Raw genomic sequence first — 21,675 nt, 5'->3', positions numbered from 1 at the left:
AAACCTATTTTACCCTTAAAATGAAGATAGCACAGTGTATAACGTTGTGTATATAGTTGTGCTGTATATACAGAGGGATTGGAATTGATTCATTTTTCGTTTGTATTCTTTTTTATAACAATATTTTCATTTACAATTTATTTGTCACGCACTCTAAAATAACTTTTGTGTGTTGCATTTATGAAATTTCAAAACAACAAAAAGAAAATTGTGGACATTTTATTGCTGGTTTTACCTATAACAAAGGAAAACCTCAAACTTTATGAAAAGAAGAAAACACAATGGCATGTGTAGACCTACTTAATAAAACACAGAACCATGCAGGTCTATTTGAATCCTTCCCTTATTTGTGGAAAATTAATCAAATAAAAAGTAGCCAACTTTGAAATAAATAAAACATATAGCTGCACCCTAATATCTTTAAAAAGAGTAAACATAAAAATAGGCGAGTTTGTATTTAATTATGACTTCAGTCCATCTCAGTTTGTTGTCATCCTGCCACGTACAGCAATCAACCATTGAGCCGGAACATAAAACACAGCTCAGGTTTTAGAATGTTTTTTTTGTGCAAAATAATAGCCTATTAAACCATCACTGCTGAGCTTCTCTATGTCGGGGCTGGAAGACGTGACTTTGATCTTTACGCAGGACTACTTCTTCATATTCATATAAGTGTCGGGAATGGCATTCCATGTTTCAAACACAAGTTTGTCGGGTTTGGGGAGGATTTCAAAATCGCTCCATTTGTTCTCCCGCGCGAGAGTAGCTTTATGACATCTTGGAGATCAGCTCTCAGGCTTTTGAACTTGGACACCCATAACTCTTTATCAGCTATGTCCGCCAATTCAATTTCAAGATCGGGTTGACTTACTCCTGTGAATGCTGACATGTTCAGCATGGATGGGTCGATGTCCAGGGGTGTGACAGGGAAGGATAATGAGTTGTTTTCCTTTCTGAACTCACTGAATCTTTGTCCAAAAGCAGTTTGCATTGCAATGATCGCACGCTGTAAGTACTCACAATTTATGTGGTTGTGTGCTTCTTTGAACTCTCTCAGGGAGGGGAAGTGAGAGAACGTACCTTTCTGTACGTCTCTGGCAAACACTGTCATCTTGCGCTCAATCGCCAAAACATCCTCCAGCATCTGAAGGGCCGTGCTTCCTTTTCCCTGGAGACTTTTGTTTAGCATGTTAAAGTGACCAGTCATATCTACCATGAAGTGCAGCTTTTCCAGCCAATCTGGATGTTCCAGTTCTGGATAGGTGAGACCCTTGCTTTCCAGAAAAGTTTTCACGTGATCTAGACAAGCAGCAAACCGTTTCAGCACTTCTCCCCTGGACAGCCACCGGACTTTGTTGTGAGCAGGAGATCCGAATATGCGCTGTTGACTACATCTAACAATGAACAGAACTGTCGGTGGTTTAACCCTTTTGCCATTATTTTGTTCACTATCTGAATGACAATGTCCATCACCTCCTTGCATTCGGGGGGAAATGTTTGAGCGCACAGTGCTTCTTGGTGCAGGATGCAGTGAAACGTCAGCAGCTCTCGACCCAGCAATTTCTGAAGTAAAGTCACAAATTCCTTCTGTGTTCCTCGCATACTAGGTGCCCCATCAGTAGCCACTCACATGTGGGTGGTGTTTATTCCTTTGGCTTTTAAACAAATCACCACAGCCTCACAAATGTCCTCCCCCCGTGTTTGGCCTTTTAGCGGTACCAACTCAATGAGTTCTTCCTGCGGCCCATCAGAGTTCACGTAGCTGGATAACAGCGCAGTTTGTTCGATGTCGTTTACATCACCTGACTCATCACAGGCGATTGAGAATGCTGGAGCTGAATTTATGTCCTCAGCTTGTTGACTGGTGATGTTTCCTGCCATCTTAATGGTCCTGTCCTTGACAGTCTTTGCAGAGAGGGGCATATCTCTAATTTTCTGAACAATTTCACGTTTATTTTTGAAGTCCGAGAATAGATGTTCTGATATTTGAATGAATGATTCTTTCATGTATTCTCCATCGGTGAATGGCTTTCCGCGCCTTACTATCTCCCGAGCTGCCACAAAACTAGCTGCAGTAGTTGAGTTTGGAGACTGGATCCACTTCTTGAAAGAATGTTTGCTCTGCCCAGCTTTCCGCAGCAGTTCCGAAATCGCTCCTTTTCTTTCATCTCTTGCTGGGTACTTTTCAGCAAATGCTACGTGTTTGTTCTGGAAATGTCTTTCAACATTATATTTTTCGTTGTTCGATAATTTATCGCCACAGATCAAGCACAGGTAAACCTGCGTCGTTAGAAGTGAACGCAAATGAATCTGTCCACGCTGAATTAAACTCTCTATCTTCCTCCGAGGCTTTTCTTTTTCTGGATTTATCCATGGTTAGTTTACCATTGTTCGGAAACTCAAGATTAGCCACCTGCAGATGGTGGCAGAGGCACCGGGGTGTGACGCATATTTTAGTTGACGAAATAAACACTTTTTTTAATTTCAGTGTCACAGTATCACCTCGATCTCCTACATAAGAGGTGTTCCCTTTGAAAGAAAAAAAAAAAGAACCGTTATTTATTTCCATTTTTTTTCAAAGCTACAGGGAGCCAGCGCAGAGGGGCTGAAGAGCCGCATGCGGCCCCAGAGACGCGGGTTGCCGACCCCTGAGCTAGACCGATAATGGGGAGGTTGCATCTCCTGTTGCGATCCTCCATGTCGGCTAGCTAGCGGGTTGAAGAGAGCAAAATTATGCTGCCATCTTATCCAACCGATCACGTGACCCCCCATATAATATATGAGTTTAATTCTTTAATTGACTTAATGAAATAAATGAACTTTACCGCAATATTCTAATTTATTGAAATGCACCTGTACATATTTGTATATAATATTTATCTGTATCATGTTGTGTGAGACTCACAGTCGAGGAACTTGTTCTAATAAATGTAAACATGTTTTTATTATTTTTATTGTAATCATTTTAATGTGTAAGGAAATAACTTAACATTTTCTAATTCAATTCTATCGTTAACAGACTTTAGAGATTTAGGACAATTGGGTTAAGACTGAGAGCCATACCCAGGGCAGGGACGACTTGAAGTACTCAGAGTAGACTAATACTTTTTTGGTTTTGGTCTCTCACAGGATTTGTTGATATACAAATATAAATTCTGGTGGCATTGATATACTTTGAACAGAACCAGAGTTGTATTTAAATTAGTTCAAGGCTCTTTGTGTAGATTCCAACACCATTCACTTATTGTGGAAGAGCGGCACACGCACCTCATACACAGCCAGGTCGATGCCAGCGTAGGGGATGATGCCCAGTGTGTTTGGCAGGTAGCCCCTGTAGAACGCCCAGACCCCCTCCCTCTTCAGGATCTGTCTGGCACAGTCAGCCATCCCAGAATACTGTCCTGTCTTCCTTAGAGTCAGACGCGTCTTCAGAACCTAATCACAGTGCGTGACAGAGACACGTGAAGGGGGTGGAGAGAGGAATGATAGGAACAAGGGAGTAATCTTCAATCGGACGAAGAGATACCTCTACACTTTTAAATGTTTTCATATCCTCCTGAGACCCAGCCCATTGACCAATGTCCTCTGAATTGGACCTTTTGTTCACATGTGTCTCCTTTTACTCTTTTGAGCTATCTATCAATCCCTACTGCACTATACAGGACATCCTGGGCTTTCCAATGATATTTCATTGGTTAAAATTGCATTCTGGGAAGTTCCTCTTTCTTTTCATTCAAAATGGCCGGCATACCAACAACAACATTTTATAGAAGGGGGATGTCAGATATTGTTGATCTCATGTTATTTTCACTGTGTAAATCATATACAATAAAAATGTTCCATTTTCCATCCACTAACTGAGAAATTGAGTAGGGAGCCAATGTTCAATGCTAAACTAAAAGCAGCTCAGGACAGCTTTACTCAGCCTCATTGTAGCGGTGATAGCAGCGCTGTGATGCGATCCATAGAAAAGTCCGTACTGTAGTCAGAGTTCAATGTGTTTCATAACAAAAGAAAGCAACAGTTACCAAGTCGGACCACATTTCTACAGAAAATGTCATCCACAAAACCGCCATCCAACAGGTGACCTAAATACCAATGAACCACAGCCATGTGACAAACTGCTGGGAGAGATAACCAACTACAATTAAACATGGTGTAAACAAATAAAGATAACAACAGAAATAATGAGCAATGGCCCCTACGCTCAGTTTATTATGAAGCTTCCAATGACACATTTCAGACTGACCTCCATGGGGTAGATGATGGTCTGGGCGGTGGCTCCTGCCAGAGAGCCAGCAATGAACCTCTCATGTACCCTCAAAACCCCTCCCTCCTTCCTCCCTCGGATCAGCCACTTGATCTAGAGTAAGAGAAGGAGCAGGAGGAAGATGTTGGGAGTGGATGCAAGGAGCTGCAACGGTAAGAAAAGATGTAGCATTCGGTCGCTCCTAACATGCTATTTCTATTTGACGTTCCAAGACGACTTACAAAAGTGTGAAGTTTTTACAAGGTCCTTTTTTAAGTGTAAAGAATTTATAATTTCTTTTGTATCATTTGTATGGATTACTGTGAGGAACTGACCTGTTCATAGGCCATGAACTTTATGGCAGATTCCGGGGCGATCTTGAGGACATTGATGCCGTTTCCCCTCCACAGTGAGGAGACCCCCCCCTCTCGGATCATACCCGTCAGGCCAGACCACAGGTTAACCCCCCGAGAGGTAGAGCCGTGCACCTGGACACAGACACACTGCCAGGTCAGTCATCTTTATCAGTTTGGACATCCAGTGTTGTTCTTCAGGTTTGACTGATGGAGACGCTGCAGGTGGAGAAGTTTAGCAGCATGCTAACATGTTGGAGAGGCGTTGCTATTTTTTAGCCCCAGCTGTTGTAATTTAATAGTTTAGAGTTATAAGATTAATGGTTTAATTTGTTTTATTGATTTAATTCATAGAAAGCTGCTAAAGGTTGTATTAATATTTACAGTTAAAACGAGAGTTAAAAATGATTACATTTCATTTGTATTCTATCTGACTGATGTTGATTTGAGATACCGCTTCTGTTCTATTGCCTAACAAAGGGTTAAGAAACTGAACTACCAGAATGCTTAGCAGCTGAAACCAGTAAGTGTTACGCACCTTTTTTCATTGTGAGTGAAAAGTGCTGCGTATATGCAACTGACTAGTGAATACATTAGCAACATGATTATTTATGTTGTCGTGTTTGCTGAACGTGTAATGTACGTCTACTGATTTCTCTACATAAAAAAGCCTTTGTTTTCATATCCAACGTCCTACCGTTAATTTTGGAGGTAGTTAATCTACACCAGCAGACAGAAAAACACTGTCCCTTAATCACACAGTGAAGTAATGTTAATTATCGCTCATTGTGGATGTGACCAGTGGTTATTGATACCATCGTAATAGGTCAGACAGGCGGCTCTGCACCAACCTGAGCACACAAAGCTCTTCTTGTGATGTGTTGTCTTTTTGGTTTAATCTGTGTTTGGTTTACCTCCACTCTTTCCATCCCTTATAGAGTTTATTGGCTCTTTATTCTCTCACCTGATTTCACTCCTGTCATTGCTACACTGGCTGGAGGTTGGTGTCACTTTAATGTATTCCTAGTTTTGGTGTCCCAGTGTGAAGAGATTAAAACCTGTTTGTGCAGCAGACCCCCCTGACCCACAGGAGACTGATTATATTATATGATATTTAAGCCACTTGCACACACTTATAGCCACTTAATACCATTCACATACCTACGGGGCAATTTCGGGTGAAGTATCTTTCCCAAGGAGAAGCAGCGTTCAGTTATTATGCTCCGAATATCTGGAACCAACTCCCAGAATCCCGCAGGTCCGCTGCTACTCTGACTACTTTTAAATCCAGACTGAAAACATTTCTTTTAATTGAACTATTCTTATCTCACATTGTACTGTAACTTTTATTCATGTATTTTATACCTGTGTTATACGTGTTTGATGTTCATATTATTCTCTTTGTTTTTGAAGAACTGTTTTTAAATGCCATTTCTTTATGCGTTTCTTGATGCGCTTAATGTCTTTCATTTTTGTAAAGCACTTTGAACTGCCATGTGTTGAAAGGTGCTGTATAAATAAAATTGCCTTGCCTTGCTTTGACTCTCTGACACCAATTCAGCCCATGTTTGCCCCCAGATAACCACTCATAACATCCGTTTATAGGCTGAAACCGTTCAACCCAGGTACAAATATCCACTGTGTAAGTAAGTAAGTACAATTTTATTTATATAGCACCCTTCTCAACACAAATGTACAAAGTGCTTTACAGACAGTACACAATAAAATACACAATTACAGCTGTAAAATATACAATAAAAGGCATAAAACACAACAGTACAAATTAACACCAGTATAGGGACAGCTAAAACCTCACCTCCCCCGCCACCCCAAAACCTTGTCGGAAAAGGTGAGTCTTCAGCTGCCCCTTAAACATTTCCACTGAGACAGCGGCTCTCATGCCCCGGGGGAGTTCATTCCAAAGCCTTGGAGAAACGCCTCCGATTTGTTCTGTAAGGGTGGATCAGGTCGTGAATGTAGGCGGGGGCTTGGCCATGGACAGCAAGAACTTGTGTGTGTCTGCTGTTGCTGAGCAGGTTCTACACTGAGTTTACCGTAGAGGGTTTTAATGTTTTTTATGGAAGAAAATGGTGGTGAGAAAACAGAGAGAGAGCTTTAGCGTATAGAACTGCCAAGTTATTTCAAGTTCATTGAAACCACACCAACAGTGAAATAATGTGAGCACAAGGACACACTTCTATTATTATTATTATTATTATATTGGATGTAATGGGTGTCCCCCCCCCCTCCCCACTGGCTCTGCTCTGCTCTAATCTGTTCTGCATGTATCATTTAAATCTCATAATTTAAACTACACCATCCAACAGATATAGATCACAAACAGTTGTTTATTTGATACTTCTTCAGTTAAAGGATTTTCCTTTTGCTATATTCTGATCACATTCCTCACAGAACGCTGAAGAGTTCCTGAACCCTGATCTGTACCTGTGTGTGAGTGGAGCTGAAGTGACCCACCTGCAGGAAGACCTTCAGGCGGTCCAGAGGAGCGGTTCCTGTCCGGGACACCGCCCCCGCCATCGCCCCGGCAACCAGCTGCCTCCACACCAGACCGGACCGCCGCTCCTTCTCCGAGAACTCATCCGGTACCGTCAAATGTTCCCCAATGTCATACATCTATGATAAAAAAAAGCCGATCTGTATGTATCCAGGAGTGGGGTATCCTTAAAGGGATATTTGGGTTGATATTTTATTTTTATTGAAGGGTATGCTATATTTGATCCGAATTAACTGCTTTACCTTGCCATAAACTCAAAACTATTTGAAACGTGGACTTAAATAAATGTATTTTGTGGACTGAGAAAATAAAATGTTGACTTTAATTAAGTGTATTATGTCAACTGGTTCCACAAAATTGTATTAGGTTAGTTGAAAGCGATAATATTAAGTTGAACCTATTTAAACATTGTTCAGTGTACGTAATATATTTATTCAAGTCAAAGTTTCAAATAGTTTTGAATGTAAACAGATAACACACAACTGTATGTTATGTGTTTCAGGTTAGTTGAAAGCAATGATATTGAGTTTAAATAAAAAAACATTAGGATCAACTTATTACTATCGCTTTCAACTAAACTAATACAATTATGTGGAAACTGTTGACATAATAAATGTAATTTCACTGTTTGATTGGTTCAGTGTAGGACAGCCCTTTTTAGATGGGGCACTGAAGACACTATATCCATCTATGCTGTCACTAAAGCCTCCAGACATTGAAAAGGATGGAACACAAAGGTTACTTGGCCGCTGCCTCCATCAAGTACATTTTTAGGTTTTTGGAGAAATTTGGTAAAATATGAAGTGACCCAAGTCACATAATAACTAACTAAAAAACTGAATGAGGGAAAAGAGTTACTTTCCATAAACGTTTTTCTCCTGATAGGATGGTGGCTTTGGTGGGAGATACTCTGTAAAGCCGTCTCGTGCTGAGGAGAAAATATTCTAAATAAAGGATAGCAACTGTGTAGGTAATCTGACATCTCATACAACCCCACTTTAAAACATCCAAACTATTTTGAGCCCTTCTTATTCTAAAATAATACACCACATTATAGAGTTACGTCTGCACAGCCACCTTCCAGACATTCTGCATTCCTACAGACCACAGGGTCTGTAGCTTAGATATGAAGAATGTAAATTCTGACATGATTAGGATACATCATTACTATCACTGGAGGCTGCTCACTCACATGGGAGTGTTTCCAGTGGTGGACAATCTCCTCCATGTTGTGGAAAGGATTGAACAGGAAGTGATCTCGCCACTCATTCCAGTTAATGGTCATGGTGCCGTCCCGGTCCATACTGTGTGGTAGAGACAGAGGGAGACCAGAGAGTTAGAATTCATACAGAGCCATCAACAGAACACTCACAAGATCATTCTTCTGCTTCTCACCAAGACACCTGCTACCCCTCAGTGTAATCTGATTACAAGTCAATAGTTTAGTAAGCATTATTTTAGACAGTAATGGTGTGTCGATTGGCCAGTCAGTTACACCACCTTAAATGAATGACTCCTCTCCGTACATCTGCTCTACATGTTCAACACATCCCACTAAATACTTAGACTGCATCTGTGAAACTTGCACGGTGCGGTACTGGTCTGTACATCACTCCTCATTCCCCTCATTCCCACTGCTATCATTTTATTAGCGATATAACTTTGAAAACCTGATTTGTCAGGTTGAACCCTGACATTCAAACACTGTAGGTGAACATGGCAGATGGAAAAAATACACATCCTTTACTCAAGTAAAAGTACGGATACTAGTGTTTAAAAATACTCTGGTAAAAGTAGAAAAGTATGGGCCTTGAAATGTACTCAAGTAAAAAGTACTGATAACTACCCACTGTTTATAGAGTACCTGGTACATGGCCCTCACTTTATATTAATAGAACCTCAAAGATCTTCTATTTCAACTTGTAATAATGTCGTTGTTAGCTAATGAATGTTTCAACGGTGAACAACCACCATTTAGAACACAAGCAAAGAAAACCAGCGTGGGGACAGGGATAAAAACGCCAAGGCTGCATTGTAGATTCCAGGGTGGCGCTACCTCTTCCCTAGAAACAAGACAACAAATATTATGGTAACGCTTTTAAAAAACAGAATTGGTGTGAGTTATAATTTAAACTTATTTTAAATTGTAGGAACAAATAATTAACAATAATTGTGTGTCTGTCTGTGTGTGTCTGTGTGGACGCAGACAAATAGACGGAGTTTCAATGGTGTCACAGTACACTGGATCAAGCCTGAAACTCTAGAGAGAGGCTTTGCTGACGGCAAATTCTTGAAAGCCAAAAGTTCCTGGGTTTTAGGTCGACACAATTCGCATTTGCCATGAATGGTTTTGTGCGATGACAGTAGCGAAAATCTCCCTTATGTGTGGCCATGGGTGAGGAAGATGAATATCTCCGCTGCTCTCTGTATTTTCACTAAGTTCCACCCCCTTCTCTGCCTCTTCTACCCTTATGTCCGCCATTATTCTGCTAGCTGTGGTTCTGGTCCTGGCTGGTTTGGGATAATAAGGCGCCGTGGTTGCTTCTGGTTCAGAGGATGATGGGAATAGACTCGGGTTCTCATTGGTCCCTCTTCTTTAGAGACCAGGAAATGATGGATACAGGGATCGTGTTAAATCAAGAGGCACACAATGACTCTAAATAATAATGATCAGGCCACCAAACGCAGATTCAAACTAAAGTATAAATCCTAATCCTTTAAGCAGTACAAAGTACAGGTATTTGTGTTAAAAATATAAGAAGTAAAACTAAAAAGTCGTCAGAAAAATAGTAAGTAAAGTACTGATACCAGAAAAATGTACTTAAGTACAGTAACAAAGTATTTGTACTCCACTACTTCCCACCTCTGGTGAACACTGCCACCGATCTCAGATATATTTGTGTTTTACCAGGTTTCTTTAGATGACCTTTATATACCCAGTCTATGTAGAGGACTTATGAAACATCATAATTAAAGATCAGCCAATAATCAAGGAGACAAGAGCTATCAAAACCATAATATAAAAAGTTAAGGATGCTTTTTGGGTGGTTTAAGATATCTCTCATATGAACTTGTTTCTGGTGCTTTCTCTGTCACTCTGTACCTCTGCAGTATCCTGGAGGCCTGCTCCATGCTGACCTCCACACCCAGCCTGTGCAGGGAGTGCTGGATCTCCCCCACATCGATTCGACCTACAGAACAGAACGTGTTAATGCCTCAGTACACTGCAGTGTTTGATATGAAGGCAGGAAGCATAGTTTCATGATGCACTGGTGAACTGTTTTGCTTCCATATCGTTCCTTATTTTATGTATTAGTTTGTGTCTGTGGATTTATCCAAGTCACAACATTTCAGAAAACTTGTATTACAAAACAAAACACTTTCTTCTTTTTAAGGTATTTTGTGGGCCAGAGAGGGCATTTATTTGAGATATAGAGAAATGGGGAGAGCCTATAATGTTCGGCTGGCTCGGGATTCGAACCCAGCATATGGGCCCCCAGCTGTAACCACTGAGCTGTCTGGGGGCCGCAGAACAAATTACTGTTGTAATTAATCATCTGAGGAAGGTTCATTTCCACACTTTTCAGTTGTAGTGTCTCCCCTTAAGGAAATGTTACATGGGAAAGAAGTAGCAAGTGACAGATAACGTGTGTGTGTGTGTGTGTGTGTGTGTGTGTGTGTGTGTGTGTGTGTGTGTGTGTGTGTGTGTGTGTGTGTGTGTGTGTGTGTGTGTGTGTGTGTGTGGCACACCATCCTTGTTGCAGTCCAGGCTGTTGAAGATGAGCCACAGCCTCCTCTCATGAGCCCACAGGTACTGGGAGAACTCGTGGAAGTCCAGTAAACCATCGCGGTTGATGTCGCTCTCCAGGACTATCTGGGGGGGCGGGGGGACTGATGTCAGTCAGCAGCTACACACAGGTGAAAATATGATATGAGCAGGTGGAGATGGTGGGGATGTACAGGTGAGGGTGTGTTGGTGATGCAGACAGCAGTGAAGTGACAGGGGTCGGGTGGGGGGGGGGGGGTGGGGGGTGCAGAGAGTGAGGAGGTCAGAGGGCGGTGCTCCCTGTGGGGCTCCAGAAGTAAACACATCTTACCTGTCTGCAAACATAATGTCTCCTCTCTGGATGAGGACACAGAGAGGGAGAGAGGACTAGTTCTTGTGCACAGAAGGAGGAGGAACACTCATACCCTGCAGCTGTTCTACGGTCACTCTCTGATGTAGGAACTTTAATCCAGCAACAACTGCTCAGAGGTCTTTCCCCCACGAAACAACGCAACAACACATCCAGTGATCTTAGTATTTTTGATGTAATTCAAATTGTATAGTGCTATAACCCTCCATCTCTGTCTTCTTTTGGAAGTCAGTTAAGTTGAATTAACACTCAAAATGAACGAAGAGGATCAGGGCCACATTATGTGATTTTTATTTAGTTCTGAGAAAAGAATCTGAATTCTGACTTTCCTTTTAAAATTCTTACTTTTTTCTCAGAATTCTGTCTTAAATTGTTTAACCCGCTCCGCTCTGGCAGGAGGCTGCGGCATCCATTGTCACCTGAACAGTTTCTTACCTTCTGCTACCGGCCTCATCAACAAGGCCCGGGACCCCCACTGACACTGACCCTCAGCCATATCATAGACTCTATGCATCGCATTAATGCACACAATGTAAACAATATCTTGTTTTTCATCATAATACTGCACATCCCTGAATTCTGCACAAAGAAAATGCACTTATTTAATGCCTTACAAGACATTTTCAAAAACGTAATACCTCTGGAGATCAAGATTTAATATTTGGGGATTTTGCCACAGGAATGGTTGAGAAATTTGGTTGAGACAAATATTTATTCAACATTCTGCTGGTTGCTTCTAAAAAGGCATTTACCACAAAATGGTTATCAAAGGACAGCCCAACTCTGAAAGGATGGATGGACATCATGATGGACATTTATAACATGGAAAAGATAACTGCTTTTTTAATCATAAACTGGAGCAATGTAAACTCATACTGGGAAAAGTGGACCCACTATGTAATGCGCAATAAGCCTGATTTTGTTTTCACAGATTCTCAACTCTACAAAGAAATGACTACTCCCTAACTGTTCATTGTGCTTTTATATTATTTTCAGTTTTTCTCATCTGTCATTTGTGTCAGCATTGCTGAAAAGGACTATGAACACATTAAAGTCATTCATGCAATGATGCACAGTATGCAGTACGTTTGACACCACTGTTCAATAAAATGCACATATTTCATTCCAATAGTAATTTCATTTCTACGGCTACACACATATTTCAATGTTAATATTTATATATTTTTTATGTTATTATAGTTATCTTCTAATAGTTTTTTATCAGTCCCAATTTTGGTTTTATTTTATGTCTGTATATGTAGGCACCGTAACACCAAGTCAAATTCCTTGTATGTGTTAACCTACGTGGCAATAAACCTGATTCTGATTCTGATTTTTTTTTGGAAAGTCTAATTTCTGACAAGAATAACTTTTGGTCAAATCCGATAGAAAAATACACACGTGGCCCTGATCCTCTTCCGCACAATATAAAGTTCCTTAGTGAGTCCAGTGCTCTGTAGTTAGCACTATTTGAACAAATTGACTAATTAATTAATTCACTTAAATGAAGATTCAGAAATATTTTGTGAACAGATTACCCAAATTAACCACAGATGGGTAAACAGTCCTAGCTTTTCTTTTTCTTTACTTATTACTAGTTTTCTTTTGCTCATTGTGCTTTTGTTTTCCCTAAATAATATGGAACTATGACAATGATGATGGTAATGGTAAAAATAGTAATTATAATTATGATGGCTATTATCATGATCATCTTATTTATCATAGTTTGCATAAAAATTGGATGAGAAATGACAGTCTTGTTATCTGAACAAGAACTTTTGGGAATGTTTTCCTTATTATCGTTCCTTTCACCTGGGATGGATGTATGTACATATGTATGTATAGAAATGTCTTTATTTGTGTGCATATTTAATAATTGATTTATCTTTTCTTTTTTTAAATCCTGTTACTGGATGACTAACGGGAGGGCTACTCTTTGATTAAGCTATGCTTTCTGCCCTCCCGCTTTTACTAATGTTGTTTGTTTGACAGAATCAAAAATGTTCTGTATTAATATTGTAATAGTAGAATAAAATAAAAAACTTTCGAAACCAACAAACATAGTTCTTCCGAGTACATGTGAAATGTCTTGGAAAGATCAGGACTCAGAGTTATAAAGCATAACCATACCAAACTGGTTTGGATTTGAGGAAATAAAATAATGTGTGCTCTGGATGAGCTCTGTGAGAGTTACCCATCACACCAAACCAAAGGCTTGTTCAGAAACATGTAGACAACAGTATGCAGTCTATTACAGACTCTGCATACAAAGGTCCGGGAATGAGTCCTTAAACCCGGAAATGAGTTAGCATTTTACCCTCTGGTTCCCTCTTCTTGACTAAACGGTTTTTAGTTTGAAGTCTGAAATAAGGTCTGTGTTTGAAATGTGATACACACAGTAGGAGATAGGCCTAACCATGTGTGCATACTGATAAAGTAGAAATTATTGTAATAGTCTCATACAATCCAACTCATTGGGATTCATGTGGATTAATGCAAGAGGACAGGAAGGAGCGACCATTTCCTTTCACTTTCCTGCTTTTACTTTAATTTAAACCTTAGTATTGAAGTCATTTATTTTCCACCGTTTATAAGCACAACGACACAATAAGAACGCACAGGGTGAAGTCTCTAGATGTGCTTCTCGTAGTCCATCTATAAAGTCAAAGCTTTCCACAGCAGACACACATAAATAAAATCTGCTGGCCCTCATAAAGACGTCCCCCAGCGTCAGTGCTGTCTGTTTTCTTGATAAAGGCTACGGTCAAATTGTCCAAAAATCAGCTCCTATTGTCTTCTCCTATCCTCTATTCCTTGACCTCTGTGTGAAACGTCACAGGGGTAAGGAATAGTGGATAAGATAATTCAAAAGGACTTGGGAAAAGACGACCGGGCTTCAAGAGAATCCATCTGCACTTACACTATCCGACTCATGATGCTCCAGCAGACGTTATTAATGAGCGTCTGCTGTGGGGAACTACAGTTCTCTGTACAGGACTACTGAAAGACTCTAGCTCAGGGGTCAGCAACACAGTGCCCGCGGGCACCAGGTCGCCCCCAAGGACCACATGAGTCGCCCGCAGGCCTGTTCTAAAAATAGCCCAACTCACTAGTGAGCTGCGTATAAAATTACATTTTATTCTGTTGCTATTCTTTTTTAATCACACTTGCATTCATATAGATTTAAAAATGACAATATCTTAAAAATACACTTCATTAGACATGAAGTTTAGATAAGTTCAGGGGAACTCTGACCTACTCTAGTTCTAAGGTCAGTATTATGCACGTGACAAGTGGAGAGTAAGCTAGCGGGCGCAGTGAAGATGGGCGCTGAATGCAGTTTCTTACCCCAAAAACATGGCAGAAAAAATAAAGAAAACGTATCACTTTCACAACGAATAGGAGGAGGAGTTATTTTTTACGACTGTGAAAGACACCTGCGTGTGTCTCATTTGCGGGGCGCCTGTGGCGACGGCAAAGCGGCACAAGCTACCATGCTAACTGCCCACCGGGAAGCGCCCTAAGGGCAGAAATAGCCCGCAAGCTAAAGGCAGCTTTGGGTAAGCAAGTATTTTTTCACGAGGCCGGTGAAAAAGTCACAAAAAGCAACCGAAGCCTCGTTTAGAGCTACACATTTTCTGATCAACAAGAAGAAGACATTTTCAGACGGAGAAGTTGTCAAAGAAGCAATGATTATAATTGCTAACACTGTACTTAAAGAGAGACAAATGGAACCGATCTAATCTCCAGTGGCGGCTGGCCAATAGAGGGCGCTACGGCGCCGCCCCACCACTCACCTCTCACCACATTTCCTTGAATAAGACATAAAAAATGAAATAATAAAATAACAATATTTCTAAATATATGTATATATTTTTTTAGATGTGCAAGATAAATATTTCATAGTCAATGATGAGTAAAGTTGTTTCGTTCGTTGACATTGTCTGATTGGTGACGTATTTCCGCCCTGGGCGCAGGAATCTTTGCCCATAGACTCTCGTTAAAAGTTGTACATGCGCAGTAGCTCCTCTTCAATACAAGAGATAGGACGATGTTGGGGCGCACCTCTCCTGCGCCCCGAGCTGAATGCAGCTGGATTTGGCGGCGGGGCTGACGTCACAGCCTTCTGTCATACAGTATGTGTATTGTCCATGTTATATATGATATATATTATTTAAATATATAGATATAGAGATAGATAGAGAGAAAGATATAAAGATAGATAGATAGAGAGAGAGATAGATATTTATTATATATGTATATTGGCCGTCTGTATAGTAATATAGCACATCTGTATATTTGTTCATACTACATCTGTTTATACTATGCCAATTATTCCCACCTCTTTATACTGCCCTTATCTTTACATAATCACTCTTAACTGCATATACTGTACATAATCTATATATCGCACTTGTTTCTCTTTGCACTTCTATCTATCTATCTATAATGTTGTTGTTGTTGTTTTCATTTATGTAAATACACTCGTTTGATACCTTAGTACATGTATGCATGCTTTTTATTTTATTTAATACATTTTGGAGTTATAACCCCCCTGGAGAAAACTCCACCAGCCGCCACTGATAATCTCCACTCTCTCCGACGTCCAACTGGGGGCATCTACCATGGCTAGATGAGTCAGCTATGTCTGGTAACTTGGCCGATCAGCTGGACCGGGATCTGGCGAAGTGCAGCTGGTTTAGCATCCAGTGCGACGAGTCCGTGGACAGCAGCAGTACAGCGCAGCTGTTGGTTTTTATCTGGATGGTGTTTGAAGATTTCTCCACAAGAGAAGAACTCCTGACACTACTGCCCTTAAAGACAACTACGAGGGGAGTTGACATTTATAACACGGTGAAGGAGTTTTTCGTGCTGAAAAAGGTACCATTGGAAAAGCTGGTAGCAGTGACTACAGACGGGGCTCCTGCTATGATTGGCCGACATACAGGTTTCATCGCTCACTGTAATGGTGACCCAGGCTTCCCAAAATGTCTGCATTACCATTGCATCATTCACCAGCAGGCGTTATGTGCAAAAGTGATCAGCTTTGGGCAGGTGATGACTCCCGTTGTGAAAATCATAAACAACATCCGCTCCAAAGCAAAACAGCACAGGATTGTCAAGGTGCTATTGGAGGAGATGTCAGCTGAATATGGTGACCTGCTGCTACACACAGAAATCCGATGGATCCGAGGACGAGTTTGACTTCGTTTTTTGTCACTTTTGGGTGAAATCAAAGAGTTCATGCAGTCCAAAGGCGAAGACGTCTCACTGCTAGAGGACACAGAGTGGACACTTTGCATTTTTGACGGACATTACTGGGAAACTAAACCACTTGAACTGCGAGCTGCAAGGCAAAGGTAAGACTGTTGTTGATATGATAAGTGCTTTAAATGCATTTAAAGCCAAGATGAACATTTTTTCTGTGGATTTACAGAGAAAAAAGGTGCTGCACTTTCCCTCTGTGCAGTCGGTGCTGAAAGACAATGCTTCTGCATCTGAGACATTTGCCAAAGTTGCAGGAAAAGTACTGTGAAGCCATAAACACACTTGGGCAAGAGTTTGAGATTAGGTTTTGTGACCTTGATCAGCTTGAGCCATGTGTGTCATTCATTTCCGATCCTTTCATGAATGTGGACACAACATGCTTTGCTGAGCAACTAAGTGCAACCTTCGACGTGGATGCTGGACAGGTGGAGATTGAAATCATAACACTGCAAAATGACCTCCACCTCAAAGCCTACCAGTCTGCACCCAACTTTTGGTGCCTTGTTGATACAGAGAAATACAGTGGTGTATGCACAGCAGCTATGAAGGTTGCCAGCCTGTTTGGTTTAACCTATCTCTGTGAATCAGTGTTTTCTGACATGAACAAAAACAGAACAGGCCTCACTGATGCACATCTGAAAGACTCACTCAGAGTTGCAGTGTCAAGTTACACACCCAGATTACAATACACTGGTGAACAGCATGCAATGCCAGTCTTCCCACTAACAAAGAAACAGATACCAGATGTTGTCAGTGGCAACATGGCAGTGCCATGGCAAAGTTGAATTAAAATATTGAAGAATTGTGTTCAATTTAAAAGTGTGTTCATGACATGTAACAGTTATCATTTTGTTACAAATGCTGCAGATTTGGTCATTAGTTCAAAATATGACAAGAGTTATTTAAAAATATGTAAGTAGATTTTTCTTTAACATTACATAATTGATAACTTTTTGAAACATGGTGCAACATAGTTCAGGATTTGTTAAAAGGGTTGGTCAGTGGCTAGTGAAAATGGGACATTTTTCCTATGAAATGTAGTGATGTAAGTGATCATCTGAAGATGTAACAGTTACTGAGATGAACAGAGATAACGTGCTGAATATTGATATCTGTTTCCCACCGTGTTTTCATTGTTGATGATTATTGTGAGAAATCATTAACGTGATCACTGTCTTTACATAGATGGGTATCATTAATCATTATTAATAATGTATAACTAAAGGCAAACTGAGTAAATGTGTTATTTCAGAAGAGCTTATCAAATTGGTAGCCCTTCGTATGACCCATGAAGTAGCTCTCAGTTTCAAAAAGGTTGGTGATCCCTGAGCTAGATGTTAGGACTGTTGTTAGTGATGACACTTCTTGTTTGGCTGGCCCTCGTTTTTACAAGTGGTTTAAGTCTTATTATGAACATTCATCAACAGTTAAATATTGTGTTCGTGCTTTGCTTCTGTCTCTCAGGCGTGCATGTTCCCTGTGAAGAGAAGCAGAGCAAACGGGCCGGCCTCTTCTCTCACAGTTGGGATTTGAATGAATTCTGAACGGCTGCCAACAGAGGCCAGCGCCTGTATTTATTCAAATCAGGGACAAGGACACTGTTCATTATTTATTTTTTAAATCCTTCAAATGCTCTTCAGTAGTAGAAATTAACCCTATATTTATAAGTAGAGATGAAAAGATGTAATATTGGTTGAAATGAAAACAAAATGAAAACCTCACTAGAGGAAAGAGATGCTGCAGTTGGATTCCAACATCAGAAGAATCCTAGAATTACAATAAAATAACAATGTAAATTGTTTAAATCAAAAGTAAAATAAAATGATCCTATTAACTATCATTCATATTGCTTTACCCGTCATGATAAAACAAATCAAAACATGTTTTAGAACCAGACTAACATCATTGCAAAATTTCTACTCAGGGGATGAATATGAAAAGTGTTGGTAAAACTTGGTTCAAGGAGTTGTTAAAGGAGGAGCTTCTGTGCTCCCTCCTCTGCCCTAAAGCCCAGAGTCTCAGGATCATTCTGTATGAAAGGAAGGAGCATCGTGCAATCCAGAAACCCTTCATCACTGTTCCCACAATCGCAGCGCTCTTTGTATGCGTTAATGATCTACAGAAGAACCTATTCTAACTTCAGTCTGAAGTGTTTCTGAAACCTAAAGTGTTGCGATGCTTCATGACTGCAAGTATTAATAATTCACAGTGCTGTCAGTCCCACTCTGCGCTCCGTACCATGTTCTTGGTGGGAGGATTCGTACAGCCCATCTGTTTCGATTGAACCTGTATTATACATAAAACTACTTACAGAGAATCAACACATCGATTGTTTATCAATCTAAAAATACTAAAACTACAAGACTTGTTTGACTATCCAAATTATATTCAAAGCCGCAAATCAACAATTGCCTCATAGTATCCAGGGATACCCTGAGAGGAAACTGCACATTCTAATATCAACCATACGTACACATTTCAAACTTCACTGCATAACAACAAAAGGTGTTAATCTGTGCAACTTTATCTAAACTAAAAAGATGATTCACAAACAAAATCCTAAATGGATGAGCAGGACCGGTGATTTCCGGCTTATTCTTGTCTTTGATGATTTTGATTTACCGGTAAATGATTTGATTATTTTTTTGATTTGTACAAAGAGAAGATTTTTATTTTAAATGTTTCAAAAATGACTGAAATATCACGAATGCTGATGACGATAAGGAGAATTTTGATTTTCATGAACAATGTACCTGTATGGTAGAGGGGGCAGGGCCAGAAACGTTTTTTCTTGCCCCTTTTGAACATGAAGGAATATCACTTATTAAGTATATTTATTTTTGTATACCTAAGTCTTTGTTAACATGTTCAATAAATTGAGTAATAATAATAATACCTTTGCAAGTAAAATCAGGTTGTCTTGTAACTAATTCACTTACAACAGTTTGTCTTCCTTAAAGTGAATATATCTGCACTTTCCTTGTTGTTCAGATATTGAATCTTTATGTTTTTCACACTTATTGAACTGGATTATATTTTGTGCAGGACTTCTTTTTTGGTTTCCCCTCTGATAGTCTTGGGCAGCCCTGCCACCACTTCCTGTTAAAGCTAACCCTCATCAATGTTATCTGGCTTGCTATCTTTTGTGTTGTTGCTCTGGGTTGATGTTTGTCTCCTTTAGCAAAGTTCTCCACTCTCTAGTTTTTGATCTTAAGTAATGCCATCAGATGTATGTGTAGCTCTGCATATATTTACAACAGCAGGTAGAACTTCATTCTGAAACTACAGGGGCAACACATTGTATTACATGACATTATGTTGCTTTTGTGTTGGTGAGTAAAAGTAAAAGTACAGAGCTGAAAATGTAATCTTTTGTTCAAATTTAACTTTGAGCTATTTGATAATACACCCGGTGTTTATTGACATCTGTGTGTCAACAGAGAAATTACCAAATGAAGTTTTGGTTTGAAAATCACAGAGGACACCAGAAGAAGAAGCTTGTTGGGTTACAGATGGTAAGGTTACAAGTTGCAAGCTATCAGTCCTGATTGTATTTATAATGGATGGTGTGATAGTCCGGGGAGTGTATGATGGGATGGTGGTGTAAGGATGTATACTAAAAGAAGTTATGCAGCCATATTCATAATGACTATCCATCACAGTCTGTGTTGTGCTCAGAAACACAGAATCATGGAGACCCCACTGAAGTGATCTGAGAGCCAGGATGACAAATCAGTTGTCAGCAGGGTATCGGAGTAACAGGTTTGTTTTACAGACTGTTACAATATTTATCCACAAAGGGTTGGATTCCTCCATAAACTGGGACAGGCTGTATTTATATGGTGTCATAATCAGGACACACACGATTAACTGGCAAGGGGAGGATTTATGACAGTGTCACCCAGAGGACACTTTTGGGATATTATTTCTGTTTAAATGTTGGTAAACAAATGTGACCAAGGTTTAAAAGGATGAGTTAGAAAGAAGAATGTTAATTACATTATATTATATATTTTCTACAGGCCCTGTCAAATAATAATGAACCTCTCCATCCCAACTCTCTTCTGCATCTGCACAAAGTATTATTGTGTGTGTGTGTGTGTGTGTGTGTGTGTGTGTGTGTGTGTGTGTGTGTGTGTGTGCGTGTGCATGTGCGCGCGCGCGTGTGTGTCCTGTCTTAGCATCAGCATGTCTCACCTCCTCTGCCTCCCCCCGGTGTAACCCCCGAGCAGCCAGTCCGGTCCTCAGTTCACTGATGTCCACTCTGCCGTCTTTATTGAGGTCCAGCTGGCTGAACAGCTCCGCATACCTCCTCTCTCCGGCCGGGTCCAGAGGCGCTCCGGTCTCTCCCGGCTCTTCGTTTTCTCCGTGGCGAGTCTGGCCGCTGAACCCCTCCTTGTCTTCGCCCATGGGAGATATAGAGAGCCAGGTGTCTCTACTTGTCCGCTGATAATATCACAGCCGAGCTTGACACCCTCAGGACCGAGCAGAGGGTTAGGTTTGTCCACTTGTTCTAGAAAGACCGCTCGGCTCCCTCACACCGCAGCTAGCGGGGACAGTGAGGCTAACGGAGGCTCCGCTCCCTCCGCGGAAGATATTCGCCGGGCTAATGGATGAATGTGGGTTACACGAGCTCTTGAGAGGATAATTCCCGTATCAATTCCATACTCGGTCACACCGGCACGCTCCAATTCAGATAAACTAAAGTTTTTATCATAGCTGTCAATGAGCTCCGGGTTTACTGCAGTCTCTCAAACCAGTGCTGAACCATTGGAAACAGTGACATAAAATGCGACTACATACAGCACGTTTTTCGACGTTATTCGCGCGAAAAGGGGCATTTAACTGTCCGAAGCCCTTCCGAACAGATTTGAATGGAACCTGATTTAAATGACTTCACCTCCACACGTTAATCCACCCACTCTCGGTGACGCTCGTGCCTCTGCATCACGTGCGTGACATCCTCAGCGCATACTCAGCAGAGGCATAGATGAGGCGATTTCAGACGATTGTTTTCTAGCATTAAGGCTAATCAATTCAGCTGTTAAAATACTCCCTAAGACCAGTGTCCAAGTATAGTAATAACAATGTTAAAAGCTGCAAAGAGAAGTCAAAAGTATTAGGAGCCTTGGGTTTTAGTGATTTATGAAGTCA

The 21,675-nt window shown here is 40.6% G+C and overlaps 1 protein-coding gene across 1 annotated transcript in view; it reads right to left on the bottom strand.

The window, feature by feature from the left end:
- The window catches only part of LOC134877442 (mitochondrial adenyl nucleotide antiporter SLC25A23-like), a 33,943-nt gene extending 12,522 nt beyond the window's left edge, over positions 1-21,421 (bottom strand). Inside the window, exons 1-8 of the mRNA XM_063902930.1 lie at positions 20,719-21,421; positions 10,868-10,991; positions 10,221-10,308; positions 8,310-8,421; positions 7,078-7,236; positions 4,585-4,737; positions 4,250-4,363; positions 3,268-3,435 (exon numbers count right to left, since the gene is read on the bottom strand). Coding sequence (XP_063759000.1) covers positions 3,268-3,435; positions 4,250-4,363; positions 4,585-4,737; positions 7,078-7,236; positions 8,310-8,421; positions 10,221-10,308; positions 10,868-10,991; positions 20,719-20,931 — 1,131 coding nt within the window. The 5' untranslated portion in view covers positions 20,932-21,421. The remainder of the gene's footprint in view (positions 1-3,267; positions 3,436-4,249; positions 4,364-4,584; positions 4,738-7,077; positions 7,237-8,309; positions 8,422-10,220; positions 10,309-10,867; positions 10,992-20,718) is intronic.
- Between the last annotated feature and the right edge of the window lie 254 nt (positions 21,422-21,675).

Source organism: Eleginops maclovinus, chromosome 16 (genome assembly GCF_036324505.1).
Source record: "Eleginops maclovinus isolate JMC-PN-2008 ecotype Puerto Natales chromosome 16, JC_Emac_rtc_rv5, whole genome shotgun sequence".
Taxonomy (NCBI): Eukaryota; Metazoa; Chordata; class Actinopteri; order Perciformes; family Eleginopidae; genus Eleginops; species Eleginops maclovinus.
The sequence above is the reverse complement of the archived record's forward strand: the minus strand, read 5'-3'. Positions and strand labels throughout refer to the sequence as shown.